Genomic DNA, 13,990 nt, shown 5'->3' on the forward strand with positions numbered 1-13,990 from the left:
AAAGGGTGATAGAATCATAGAATGCTTTGGGTTTGCAAGGAACATTTACAGGTCTAGTTCCAGTCCTCCAGCAATGAGCAGGGATATCCTCAGCTGGATCAGGTTGTTAAGAGCCCTCTCCAACCCAGCCTTGAATGTTTCCAGGGTTGGGGCAGCCATCTGGGCAACCTGTGCCAGGGCCTCACCACCCCCAACATCAGTATTGGGACACTGAGGCATTTCACAGAGTCACAGATTAAGCTGAGTTGGAAGGCATCCACAAGAATCAGTAAATCCGACTCCCACCCCTTCACAGGACCATCCCCAAGAGTCCCACCATGTGTCTGAGAGCATTGTCCAAACACTTCTTGAGCTCTGTCAGGCTCTGGGCTGTGACCCCTTCCCTGGGGAGTGTGTTCCAGCACCCAGTCACCCTCTGAGTGAAGAATCTTTACCTAATATCCAAGCTAAACCTCCCTGGACACAACTTCTGGCCTTTCATGTGAGTGCCTCTCCCTCTCCTCAGTGGACAGTGAATAGGCAGTGACACAGGAGCCACACTATGGAGCAGACAGGGTTCACCACTTCTGAGTCCATCTAGGAAGAGAAAGTTTGAATGGAGTTGAAATTTCAGTTCCAGGGTCCACCACATTGTTTCAGAGACACAATACAGAATCAAGAGATATGCATTATTACCAGCAAAAACACACAACACAACCAAGAGCTACAGACTAAAGAGACTGGCAGAGGTATAAATAACAAGCCACAAGTATTTATTCAGTTAAAGTTACATAACTTATGCTTCTCCAGTGCATTCATATATGGGATCAACATCTGCTCTCAGCAATGGCCATTTAAATTAGGAATAATTTATTGAAACCACTGGTTTGTATGAGATTTACAATGAACACTTTAGCTCATCATGTTCAAAATAATTTCTGGGTGTTTCAGAGAAAGAAAAAGGAGTTTTCAGTACCAAGAAAGGAAAGCAGATAAGAAAAGTATCATCCTTCTTGCAAGCAGTACAAGGACCAATCCTGACAGCAACCCCAGTGATTTTAAGCACCTTTCCCTCAACCTTTCTCCAAACTACACGAACCCTTAAATATCTTCCTTCTGGACAAGTTAAAAGTGATCCCCAGAAAGAAGAACTTCTTGTGTTTCATCTCCCTCACCAAGACAAGTAGAAGTCTGAGAAAACTGGGGAAGATATCATAAATGCCAAAAGCAACTAAGTGTCCAAGTTGACAAGGGACAGAGTAGTCTGCTATATAATGAACAGACAGACCTTTAAGGGTCAGCTCACACTTAAGAACTTACATTTATGCACACATGTGGCAGATTTATAATGGCATATTGGATACCTAGAAAATATGCAGCCAGCTTTTGTTATAATAAAACCCCTTCCCATTCCAACAGCTTCAGCGGGCTGTAGATAAGAATCCTTTATGAGTAAAAGGCACAGGAATGTTGCATCCCAGGACAGGCTCCACAGAACAAGACCCTCTCTTCTCAGAGAACACTGTCAAAAAATAATAAGAGAACAGTCCCTTAGCTGGATAAATTGAAGTATCCTGTCTGCAACAGCATCTACTTTACGATATTTTTATTTCAATGTGGTCCTTATAAAGTCTTAGTTGTATTCCTAGAATCTGCAGATTATCTTCTGGGAGCACTGAATAAAACCCAATTTGTATTTTACTGCAACAGTGTTGTGCAACATGGTACAGACACTCATGTCAAACCAAGCTTTTACAGGGAAGATGTACTGGTTTCAGTTCCTGCTCTCCTTGGATCGTATTTTTCTGTGTGTTGCCTATCCAGTGTCAGAGAATTCAGCCTCATGGCCCAATCTGGTCAGCCAAGCTCCACCAACACAGAAAAACAGGCCCAACTCAGCTGTGGGACCCTCTTTCCAGGGGTGTCTCAGGCCCAGAGCCAGTGCCAGTCTAAGGAACAGTTTTGTTACTGGACCTCACTGACAGAGCAGTGAATCATTGCAAATAAATCTTCAACAGGGCTCAGATTTTCATCAGGTCAAGACTGAAAATTTCCACTTTCAAGGCTGAGTCCAGAGCCACAGCTCAAGCACAGACATAGATAACACTGCCACAACACAGGTTTTTAGAGATAATACCCTGCATTCACTGGAAATTCAGCTACCATGCTACAGCCATAGTTATCTCCAGTTGGGAATATATTTAGGATGAACAGTCACTTGCAAGCATGCAATGAATGGGGTTTGGAGCACTGCCTTTCCTGTGGAAAACACCAGTCATGTCTAAAAGTACCCCTGGGCATGATGCAGAGAGCCAGAACTGAGCAGGAAGGGTTAGGCCAGGCATTCAGTGGGGCCCATGTTTGCATGAATTCTAAAGAAACAAAGAATCTGCAAAGAGGTTGTGCAAGTAGATTTAAATCATGTAGAGCTAACTGGAGTGTCCCTGCCACATCTTGGTGTGTCCACCCCCAAAGCATACTACCACCAAATTTAACTATGTATTTAAGAAAAGACTGAGATAGGTTTTAAACATATGGTCCACGAAATAATGTATTAATCATACAGCTAAGACATCTCCCTGCTTTACATGGGGTAAAAGCATGTCTCACTATACAAAAACATTATTCTGAAAAATAGGCTAAATTATCAGTACATTCAACAACTACTTTCACATTCAGGAATTCCATGGCCTTAACTGGCTAAGAATTAAACTTAAAAAAAAAACCCCAAACTTTAGGAAAACAAAATCAAAAAAAAAAAAAAAAAAGGAAAAAAACCAGACACATTTAAAAAGCAGTATATTTGTATGAAAAATCTGATAAGAAGAGTTTGCAAAAACTCACAAAAAGTTATATTAATGATCATCTCATTAATTCTGGTGGATCTTTAAGAGTCTGCAAATGTTTCAAGTGACTATGACTGTGTAAAACAGAACTGTGAAAGCCTAAATTCACAGCCAAGCCTTAGGCAGCCCAAAAGTTGGCTTATTTATTCTCTCAAGGACAAAACTCTTCTGCTCTTCCTCACCCTCTCTCCTTTCTAGTTCATAGATCTGCCAAACTAAAGGCAGTGACTTTACCAGGAGCAAGTGGCACTGGGCTCAGGGGAGGGAGAGAATAACTGGAGGCTATTCTTACTTTCAGTAACACACTAAAAAGCACCACTACTGCTATTTGCTACCAAAGACACCAAATTCTCAGCAAACAAAATAAACAAGAGCAAGCCAGTGAACAAATCTAGCAGACATCTATATCCCAAGGGAACAAGCCATGGGTCCAGCATAAATCAGGAAGAATTTCATACAGATACACAAATCTTATTGAAAAATGATCAAACAGGATTATTCAAACAGGATTTAAGACCTTCAAACACATTGCAAAATTCATCCCTCAAGACTCTTTCAAACCACTGATATCAACAGAGTATATTGAAGTATAATGCATATAGTTTTCTGGAAACAGAGGAAAACTTCACCATAGTTATAATCTCTCTCTCTGCCCCCCTCTGAAATTAGCTAAAGCAGCTGTTCAAATGACTACCAGCCAATTCAGAAAGTGTTCAGCTGTTCCTCCAAAGTAGAGACTGTGTCCTGGGGTTGGACAGAAACGAGCTGGGGTCAAGCAGAGGATGTGCCAAGCATTGCTGTGTGCTGTGGGCAATCAAGTAGCACACAGTGCATTTACAGCTTAGTTGGGGCCACGGGCTCTGTGGCACGGATGTGGACACTGGGAAGGCAGAGCCAGGACAGAGGCAGCTCCCTGCTGCAGTTGTCTTCATGGAATTTGATATTCAGGTAGAAATCGCCCGTGTAGAGGAAGAGAAGTGCTCCAAAGTACACAGAGTCTTTGGTTGGCTTTACCTGGCAAAGAGAATACAAAAATCAGTACAAATAAACCATCAGCAAAGTCAAATAATTGCAGTTTGCAATTCATTAGCTCCTTCAAAGGATCTCAGAGTACTCCAGATTCACATCTTAATAATGCTTTCATACAAAAAGGAGTAAACATCTTGTCCTTATTCTAGTAAAAACGTTACTTTAAAAAATTAATCCTGTTATTCACTCATGCAGTAAACCTGTGCCACAGCTCAAAACAGAATATGAACCTTTAGGAGTCACTGATTCCAAAACACAATTTGTTTAAGGTAGAGATCACCCTAAATCTCTCCTTGGACTGTATTTACCAACATCTCTATTAAAGTTTTAAATCACATCTCCAAATTAATGTTAAATACATGTTCTAAACACCATTTAACAGATTAGCAATAAGTAAGTTCATTCTCACTTATGACTGAGACACAATCTGACTGCAAATTCTAATCAGGAACTTAGGTGACTATCATTGAAATAATGAAGTTTAGCAAGAAACTTCCCAGAAACAGTAGCCATCCTGATTTTACTTGTCCAAATTAAATATACAGAGTTCACACTGCTTCTACATTTATGTATCTTCCTTCATCACAAATCCATCCACAATCCATATCTTCACAACAAATAATATATCTCAGTCCATCATTTCAGCAAGACATTTCAGTAATTTCTAACTTTAACACTCCCACCACTGTTCAGCATGTGATAATGTTTGAATTAGTATCTGCTTCCACAAGTTGTTAAATCCAGTTTCAGGATGCCTAGAACTAAGTTAAAGTTACAGCAAATGTAAAACACCACATCAACACAAAGCCATTCCACTGGATGGATTTTTTCCAAAAATTGTGAAAAGGCAGCTTCATCCGAGCAGAAAAATCCCAATAAAGGCTGAGGCTCTGAGACAGGTGATCAGGGCTGTTCCCCACTACAAAAAAAATTCATGATATGGTAAACTCGGACATGAGCAATGGGGTGTGAACTGGGATATGCTTATGGACACCCTTTGCTGAAGGACAACTTGCCACTGCTTGGGAAGCCCAGAACAGGGATGATGGGAAGGTCATGGTGGGGAGGAGGGGGAAGGCAAATGATCAACAGAAGATTTCAGGGGTGCAGGGAACTCAAAAATATTTCAGAGAGCTGAAAACTTCCAGCCACCACCTTCCATGAGGCAGGTTGTCTGTAGCTTTCAGAAGTGAAGGGAATGAGCTGTTTCCATTTTCTCCTGTTCTAGCTGTTTTTTGGACTTTCACTGCTGGGTTCTTTAGCCAGGAGACATGCATCCTGTATAGTTCCCTGGGCTATCAGTCTGCTTTGTTGTACCTCCCTAAACTGGAAGAAGTCCAGAGAGGGGCCACAAAGTTGCTAAAGGTACTGCAGCAGCTTTTCTATGAAGACAGGCTGAGAAAGTTGGGGTTGCTCAGCCTGAAGAAAAGAAGGTTGAGTGGAGGCCCCACAGCACCTTCCAGTATTTGAAGGAGCTACAGGGAAGCTGGAAAAGACTCTCCATCAGGATCTGTAGTGATAGGACAAAGAATAAGGGGATCAAATTTAAAGAAGGAATATTTAGGATACATATATGGAAAAAATTCTTTACTGTGAGGGTGGTGAGGCCCTGGCACAGGCTACCCAGGGAATCTATGAATCTTCCCCATCCCTGGAAGTGTTCAAGGCCAGAGTGGGTGGGGCTTGGAGAAACCTGGGATAGGGGAAGATGTCCCTGCTCATGGCAGGGGGGCTGGAATGAGATGAGCTTTAAGTTCCCTTCCAACCCAAACCATTCTGTGCTTCTATGACTCTAAATTGCAGGTCCTGCACAAGGGTCTGTCTTTTCACAAGCAACCAAATCCTCAGAGCTGGAGAGCCCAGGCTCTCTTTGGTTTTGGTGCTGAGCACTTCTGCTGACCTACAGCAAACTTGTATCAGCATCGTGTCATCCACGTGAAGGATCAGAGCAGCCACAGCTGTTCCCCTGACCCCGTCCTTGGCATCTCCCCTCCTTGCTGGGTACAAGTTCCTGCCCTCTGGCACTGCGTCTGGACACACAGAACAACATCCAGCCATGTCCCCCCTTGCTCCCTTCCCCTTCTCCCAGGGCTGCCTGCCTGATTTCTGCCTCACTGGAACTGATGTGGACTTCCATCCAGAGGAGGGCAGAGGCAAGCACTCATGCCAGCAGTGGGTGCAGGCAAACAGCAAATGAAGCCTCCTCTGCACCCTTAGCTGTTGCAGGCTCCTGGTCCATTTTTCCTAATCTCACTGCACCCTGAAGGAATGTCTGTAACAGCACAGCTCAGAGCCCTTGGCAAGCAGGAAGGTGGCTTCAAGCTCATCAGCATCAACACCAGACATCACATTCATGGTTTGGGCTCTACCCACATCTGTTGTGCCACCACCACTGTATCAACACTTGTGGTTTGGAGAAGAAACAGGGAAGCAAAATGAGCTTGAAACCTTCGCCTTGCTCAAGTGCAAGTGGCTCTGCAGAAGTTACAAGATGTTTCCTTCAAAATAGGAACCAACTTTGGAATGTAAAGCTGTGCCTCCAGTGGGGCTACATACAAAGATTCCCAAAAGATCAGACATTCAGCTGCAGCAGTAGAGGGTCACATCCAGCCCAGCTGCTACACCAGGCACAGGACTAATTTTGAGGTTAAACCTACATTTAGGAGTCCAAGGTATCCAAACTCCTACTACAAAAGGAGGATACCCAGTCAATGAGACAGTGGAGCAGGCACAGAATGGTCTCCCTAGGCAGCCTGCAGAGCCAGAATAGAGTTGCCTAAACACAGGTAATGTGATGGCCTAAGGCACTGAGACACCTGCACAGGACTGGGAAGATGCCCAGGATGTCTTACAGGATTTCTGGCAGCATCTGGTGGCTGGTAGGATATCCACAGAACCTGTGTGATGGCAAACATCTACTTTTAGGCAACTGAATCTCAGCCCTGTGTTAATGAGCCAGGTTCTACCTGCTGCTGACCACACCTCCATGGACTCAGGGGAGCTTAGTGGGCCAGCACTCCTGGTAACACCTCCTCATTCAGGTGTCTCAGTCTGGAACTGAATCCACCCAAATGTCTGTAAAGTGGATGTCCACATCTAAGCCAGCTGTTCAACACAGGGACTCACCTGATCAAATGCAGAATGAGGCAAAATGTTCCCTAAACTGCATAAGCTCTGATGACTTGCTCAGCCACTCAGAGTGGCCTGTTCAGGTGGTCACCTCCAGAGCTGGCAGGACACACCACCCCACAGCCTGCAGTGCCTGATCCAGCTCAGCTATGAGGAACATGACTCATGCCTGACCCAGACCAAATTCATGTTGTCCTCCAGTCCAGCAGCACACAGCTCTGGTGGTGCCACTGCCCAGATCTGTGCCTGTATGTGTGCTGAATCATTCATCAAGATGCCGACATTCCCGAGTCAGGGCAGAGTTAAAACAGGTTTTATTAAATTCCACCATTCATGGAAACAAAGAGAAGCAGCCTGTACCTCAGAAAATAATGAAAGAAAATCAAGGCAAAAAGTCCACATTACTCCTTTGTTCCACCAAGATAGAAGAAAAATTAACTTTCTAGCTGCATCCTAATCCTTCCCTGATTTAGGCTACCATGTGGGACTGCGATTGCTTAGAACTAATTACTACTTATTTATACTGCTGTAGTACTTAGGGAGCTCAGTTGGAGATTAGGGCTGGTGCCAGCTACTGCTCACTGCCCCAAAGAGTTTACAGTGTGAATAAAACAGTGCCAAGAAAAATAATTTGTTCCAGATGGGCCACAGAGGACCTGCCAGAAGTGAGCAAATGTTCACCATGGCTTCTGAGCTGATTCAAAATGACCATCTACTAATGAATTTCTCCTCATCTCCCACTACCAATCATTTGAGCCTGTGCATGATAACACACACAGGAAAAAATCCTGCTTGAGGATAAGTAATGGCACAAGCAGGGACAACAAGAGAGGATGGATTGCTGAGAGTTACAGGATTCTCCACAGAAGGCAATATTTTAGGTTTTAATTTGGCAAAAAAGCAACTCTGTCTGACCAACTAATTATTCAACAAAAAACCAGAGATAAGAACTAAGAAAATTTAATAATAGGGCTAAAGATAAACTTTATGTTGTGAAGCAAGATAAAAAAATAAATAAATCCACTGTATTTTAATGGGTAAGTTCCACCATGTTAACTCATGTTTCAAAATCACCCTCTGAATAAAAAATGTCAAATATTTAAGTCATAATGGAGAAAGTCACTTTTTCTGTCAAATACAGAGAAAAGTAAGGTTAGCCAAATTAGAAGTTGTGCTTAAAAATGCAGACTTTACTTAATTTAAAATGCATGGAAATAACTCAATATCCTTCAAAATTTTCCAGAAAAGACTTTGCTTTTTGAAGTGCATATCCACCACAGACTTTGTGACACAAACCCAGGCTGCTGCATCGAACTGAGGTAAAAGCACAAAGAGGTGAATAAGCATCATTACATTACTTCCAAGATAAATCTTCTAATTTGGACTTCAAGCCACAAGAAAGGGAAATACAAAATTGTGTGACTTTTACCCTTTCAACAATTTATATTCATGCTGCAAAGTAGCATGTGCATCCTGAAAATTCCTGTATATGTCCCCTGTCTTCCAGGTAGCAGCAGAAACTGCTTTGAGACTTTTTAGTCTGGAATCAAAAATAACAGCGAATTTTTGAGCATAAGATTTAATATGAAACTAACATTTAGGAAGGCAGAGGGATCTGTTGAGGTTTTTTGGTACCAATAATGAAGTTTCTGCATGACAACAGAGTGAATTCTCGGGGTGTGAGGAGTATCTGCCCTTGCTGTAATACCTGATGCTCCCACTCGTTCTTGACCACGCACCAGTGATACACCAAACCAGACTTGATCCTCCATCCTTCCTCCCACCCAGCTCAGCCCTGCAATAACTCATGTCAGCATCCCTGTGCCAGTGTCAGTGTGAAGTCAGCCCAATTAACTTAAACTGCTGACCAATGCCATTTTTGCTAAACTGGACAACTTTGCACAAAAACAAGTGCTTGCAGTGTCTGTCCTGATGGGCCTGCTGGGGGAGAGGGGAGCATCTTTCACAAGGAGCTGGGAAAGGGCAGCACCTCAAGCCACTTCCACTAAACAAGAAAAATAGTCAAGTGCCCATGACCCCAGGTTAAAAAAATGATGGGGACATTTTTAACAGCTTCCATACAACAACGCTGAGTTGAAAGCCAGTAGGGAATCTGGTCCAGTATCTCATTTTTGTTTATAAAAAAGAGAAACTCTGGTTGTCTTTCATCTTACCCACCATGAGCTTCTTTGGTTTTTTAACCAGCTCCTATCTGACTTTTGGCCAAACTCAGAGCATAAGCACAATTCTGAGCACAGTGGTTCTTCCCCAAAGCATCAAATGCACAAACCACGGCTTCCCCTCATCCCCCCCCCAAAACGGGTGGAACTTTCTGAAATCTATTTTCTATTCCTAAATTTGTTACTATGAGGGAAGAAAGGGCCTCTGGCAGACATAAAGGATTTTCTTCCACAATCAGGGCTCGATGCCCCGAAGAATGTGACCAAGCACTTTCTTTCCCTAGGAGCCTGTGTAGTGTCAACACTACACACAGTGAAATGTAACACTTCTTGCCTGAGAGTCGACATTTTGTTCATTTCACCTTTTTGTATGGAAAGGAGGACAAGCAGTAGAAAACAATTCTATTTTTACCTTCTTGGGGATTGTGTTTACAGGAGAAATGTCAAAACACTGAGCAATGGGGCAAAGGCAGGGACCGTAACGTATGAGAAGGCTGCCTGGGCAGGCACCAGAGATGTGACCTCCTGTCTTTTTGCCCCACAGGAGACTCAATCAGAAGGTGAGAATACATCACACTGACATCTCCCTTTTCCCTCATTAGCCTGGAGGGTCAGGCCCTTTGGCAGCTGGGCATCCAAACACCACCACTCTGATTAAAAACTCCACATTGTCAGAACCAGAGTCAAAGAAAGCCATCCCTGGATGATTTCTGTTGGCATATTTAAATTATTCAGCCACAAGAATGCAGTTAGCCCCCATTAAAAATCAAGCTGATGGTATATTTCATGCTCATTAGCTTTTAGAAATATTTTCTTCTGTGATGTGTAATTGAAAAATATGCATGGTGACTATCTCTGTGATTAACCTTTAATTTCTTTCTAACTAAGGTTCACTTATATATTTAATTTTGACAGGTACATTTTATTACCAATCTGAAGAGCTGACCTAAACAAAGGTTCTAAGCACTATCTCAAACACTCACCCCATTCTTCATGTTTATTTCATGAGTTACCAGAAATGCTGCTCATTCCATCTGCAGCATTGCCTGTGAATTTTCATTCCAGGTATATTGTTGTTGTATTTTTGGGAGGGAAGGATGTGGGAGAGAGTAGTGTTATCTGTATTTTCAGTGTCTTGCCTTAGAAGTGAAAAGCTCCTAGACTTGAATTTTCTAGAGAAATTGAGAGAAAAATCATAATCTCAATTGTTTTAAAAGGGGGCACTTTTTTTTTGCCTCATTTTATGCATTTCTTTATGGTTTTATAACAGTATGCTAAGCATCCAGGAAATGAACCAGCTCATCAGATTGGCCATTAATGCTTAGCATTTTCTTTTTGCAGTCTGTTTTGTTTCTTCAGGACCTGACTAAAACTGATTTGCTGAGTTCCTTGGCTCAGCCTGGGGAATGTTTCTTATGGACTAAGGAAAAAAAAAAGTTATTTAAAATCTATTACTGCAGGCTGCGCTGGGACACTCAAAGGACTGGCAATATGGTATTGAACATTCAATCTAGGGTAACCTGTTCACATTCAGCCAGATCTGGAGTGACCAGAAATTGCTGCCTCTGATAATTTACCAGTGGTTTACATGGTAGGAAATTGCAGTCTTAAACCATTTCTGAGAGACCATTCCAGATGAACACAGAGGCACTGTTAGCAATAGCTGCCATAATCATGGGGCTTTCCAAAAATTAATCTGCTTTAAAATGCACCATAGAGTAATGAAGCCCCTTTCAAATGCACATCATTCAAAATCCTGATACTTGTGATCAAACAACTCACGGTGTCGATGTAGAAGGTGTTGGAGCCCACGAAGGTGATGGCATCCTGCAGCTCGTAGTTGTGCACCCCGTTCTGGTAATCCTGGTAGGGCATCATGGTCAGAGCAAAGGGCCCCACGCTGTGCTTGCTCCAGTTGGTCAACTTCACCTGCAAGGGGACAGGGTCCCCCACTTGGCAGGTCACCACGACGTCGCAGTCACAGACCTTGCCATCAACCAGGATGTCTGCAAATCAAGGAAACGAGTCCTCATTAGGCTGGACACCTGCTTCAGAAACAGCATTAATCTTGACAGGAGGTTCAACAAGAAAAAAGTAACCTCAATGAAACCAGGAGTGTGGGACAGTTAATTCTGGAAAAGAAAACCCAGTGCTGTGCTGTTGTGCAGGGCACCTACTTGAGAAAAACCAGCTCATGAGGGCCTGATATCTGTCCACAGCTGTTGAAAGAGCTATGAAAAAAACCCAATTATGATCTATACAGAGGCACCAGAAGATATTTTTTAACCACCTCCCTTGAAGGCCAAAGCCACAGATCATTTCTAATGGTTCTGCAAGTCAACAGCATGAGGTGAAGGGAAATACAAACAGGAACCATCAATACAAACAACAGCTAGAGAGATCCAGGCCTGGAGGCTCATGTTCATGTGTTACAGCCAGAATAAATCCTTCTGTATGGAGGTGAGCTTTTGGAGCAGGACAGACATTGGCAGAATTTGCAAAGTAATACATAAATTAAAGTACAGATTATAAGGAAAAGAGGGGGTTTAAAATTATACTGGAGTACTACAAGCTTATTCACTCTTTGCACTTTAAATCACTCTGGGATTTCTATTTTTAATTTTCTACTTTTCTTTCCCTTACTGGGACAGCAGAAAATATAAAGCCTCTAAATTGGTTACTGCTGGGACAATGACAGCCAGAGTAATGTGTCCATTAACCTTGCCCATTTGCTTATACAGAACCAAAATGTTTCATTACCAACACACTATGAAATTGCCAGTCCAATTCCCTGCTCTGAAAGGGTTCCCAGTTGTGCAGTATTACTGTATTTTTCAGATGAGGGTTATCTCCAATGCACTATTAATACAGGAACATTTCTATTTCACTATGGGTTCATGTTCAGAGATAAGAGAAAGCCCTGGGCACATGTAAGAAAGCATCCTTTGTGTGAATGCCTATCCCCACAATCTCATATGCCCATGAGGCATTTCCATCAATCCTGCTCCTCGTCAGTTGCTTGCCTTTTGACATACATCATATTATTCCTCTGCATTGGATTTACATTAGTAATACCCCCTCTTCAAGGAAAGACACTATTTTTATACTTCAGGAGTTTTCACAGAAAAAAAGAAATTACATCAAAGTGATTTTTTTAAACTTAGTTTTGTTTTGTTGCCTTAGACAAAAATTACAAAATTATGCATGTTCTTGTAATGCTCTTTAGTCTGGCAAACTGAACAAGCCTCAACACAGCCACTGGATAAAAAAAAAAACCAAAGTTATTGCCAGAGAAGAAAAAAGTTCAGAAAGGAACATTTATTCCAGAGGTCAGGCCAGCAAAGCTTAGGTACCCAGATGAGAACCTCTCCTTGACCAAAGCTGCCCAAATGCAGCAGCATCAGATACAAGAGGTTTAGCAAAAAGAGCACAAAAAAACCCCTTCAGTGTTCCAAAATCAGTGTTGGTGTCCCAACTGGAACAGCCCCTGTTCCAAAATTTTCTGGGTTTTTTTTTTTGTTTTGGTTTTTTTTTTTTTGTTTTTTTTTGTTTTTTTTGGTTTTTTTTTGTTTTTTTTGTGTTTTTTTGTGGTTTTTTTTGTTTTTTTTGTTTTTTTTTGGGGTTTTTTTTGTTGTTTTTTTTTGTTTGTTTTTTTTTTTGTTTTTTTTGTTTTTTTTGTTTTTTTTTGACAGTTAGAACACTGTTGAATAGTCCTGGAGTGCTGTGTCCAGTTCTGGCTCCTCATTACAAGACAGACATGGACACACTGGGGAGACTCCAATGCAGGGTCATGAAGAGGATTAAGGGACTGGAGCATCTCTCCCATGAGGACAGGATATGAGCACTGGCACTGCTCAGGCTGGGGAAGACTTCAGGGGATCTTAAAAGTGTGGATGAACACCTGGAGGGAGGCTGCAAAGAGGACAGAGCCAGGCTCTTTGACTCAGTGCTGCCCAGTGGCAGGATCAATGTGCACACACTGAAACACAGGAGCTCCCCTCTGACCACCAGGAAAGAATTTCTTTACAGTGAAGGTGACCCAGCACTGGCACAGGTTGCCCAGGGAGGTTGTGGAGTCTCCATCCCTGGAGATACTCAAAAGCCTTCTGCACATGGTCCATGGCAAGTGGCTTTAGGTGACCCTGCCTGAACAGGGATAGGAACACATGATTTTCAGAGGTCCCTGCCCATCTCTGTGATCCTCTGAAAGGAAGTGATAATCACCACTGCATCTTAGGGAAGGGCTAGAAAACCTTTATGGCATTGGATTTCTTCTGCAACAGCACACTCTAATGCCATGGGCTGTCCTGCCCAACATGATCAATCTGCTTCTTGCAGTATTGCCCTAAGATCACAGAGGTGAGTTGTGGTTATAATGGTATCCCGTTATCAGGGATTAACTGACTTGGGTTTCCCCAAACACAAAGAATGTGTGTCTGTGGATAACCTTTGTGCTTCCCCGTCTCCCAGCACAGAGCTGAAGTCCAGTTGCTTCCTTCAAAAGCAGTGCATTTACATCAATTCATTACTTTATATCAATTTATGTTTCCAAGCTTCTCCCTGCAAGGTGACTCCTTTCATTAACTAAAAAAAACCCAACCCACTTGTTTTCTGCTTCCTCTACACAGTGGGTTTTACTGCTGTACAAAGGGTTAGATCCCCAGACCAGCACAAACCTTTGCAAATACTCCCTAAGCTTAGTGGTTGAATCTATATTTTCAAGCTGCTCATCAATTGCCTTTTAGCTTCAATGGTCTGCTGTAGGAATTGTAAATGAACCCTTTGCCCTCTATCTCTACCTTTGTATCTAATAATAGCTCAGAGCGT

At 42.5% G+C, this 13,990-nt stretch overlaps 1 protein-coding gene across 2 annotated transcripts in view; it reads right to left on the reverse strand.

The window, feature by feature from the left end:
- Positions 1–725: 725 nt before the first annotated feature.
- Positions 726–13,990, reverse strand: part of TRAPPC9 (trafficking protein particle complex subunit 9) — a 451,119-nt gene continuing 437,854 nt past the window's right edge. For both annotated transcript variants that reach the window (XM_053951519.1, XM_053951609.1), the window contains exons 22-23: positions 10,946–11,169; positions 726–3,839 (exon numbers count right to left, since the gene is read on the reverse strand). In XM_053951519.1, coding sequence (XP_053807494.1) covers positions 3,660–3,839; positions 10,946–11,169 — 404 coding nt within the window. In that variant the 3' untranslated portion in view covers positions 726–3,659. The remainder of the gene's footprint in view (positions 3,840–10,945; positions 11,170–13,990) is intronic.

Source organism: Vidua chalybeata, chromosome 1 (genome assembly GCF_026979565.1).
Source record: "Vidua chalybeata isolate OUT-0048 chromosome 1, bVidCha1 merged haplotype, whole genome shotgun sequence".
Taxonomy (NCBI): domain Eukaryota; kingdom Metazoa; phylum Chordata; class Aves; order Passeriformes; family Viduidae; genus Vidua; species Vidua chalybeata.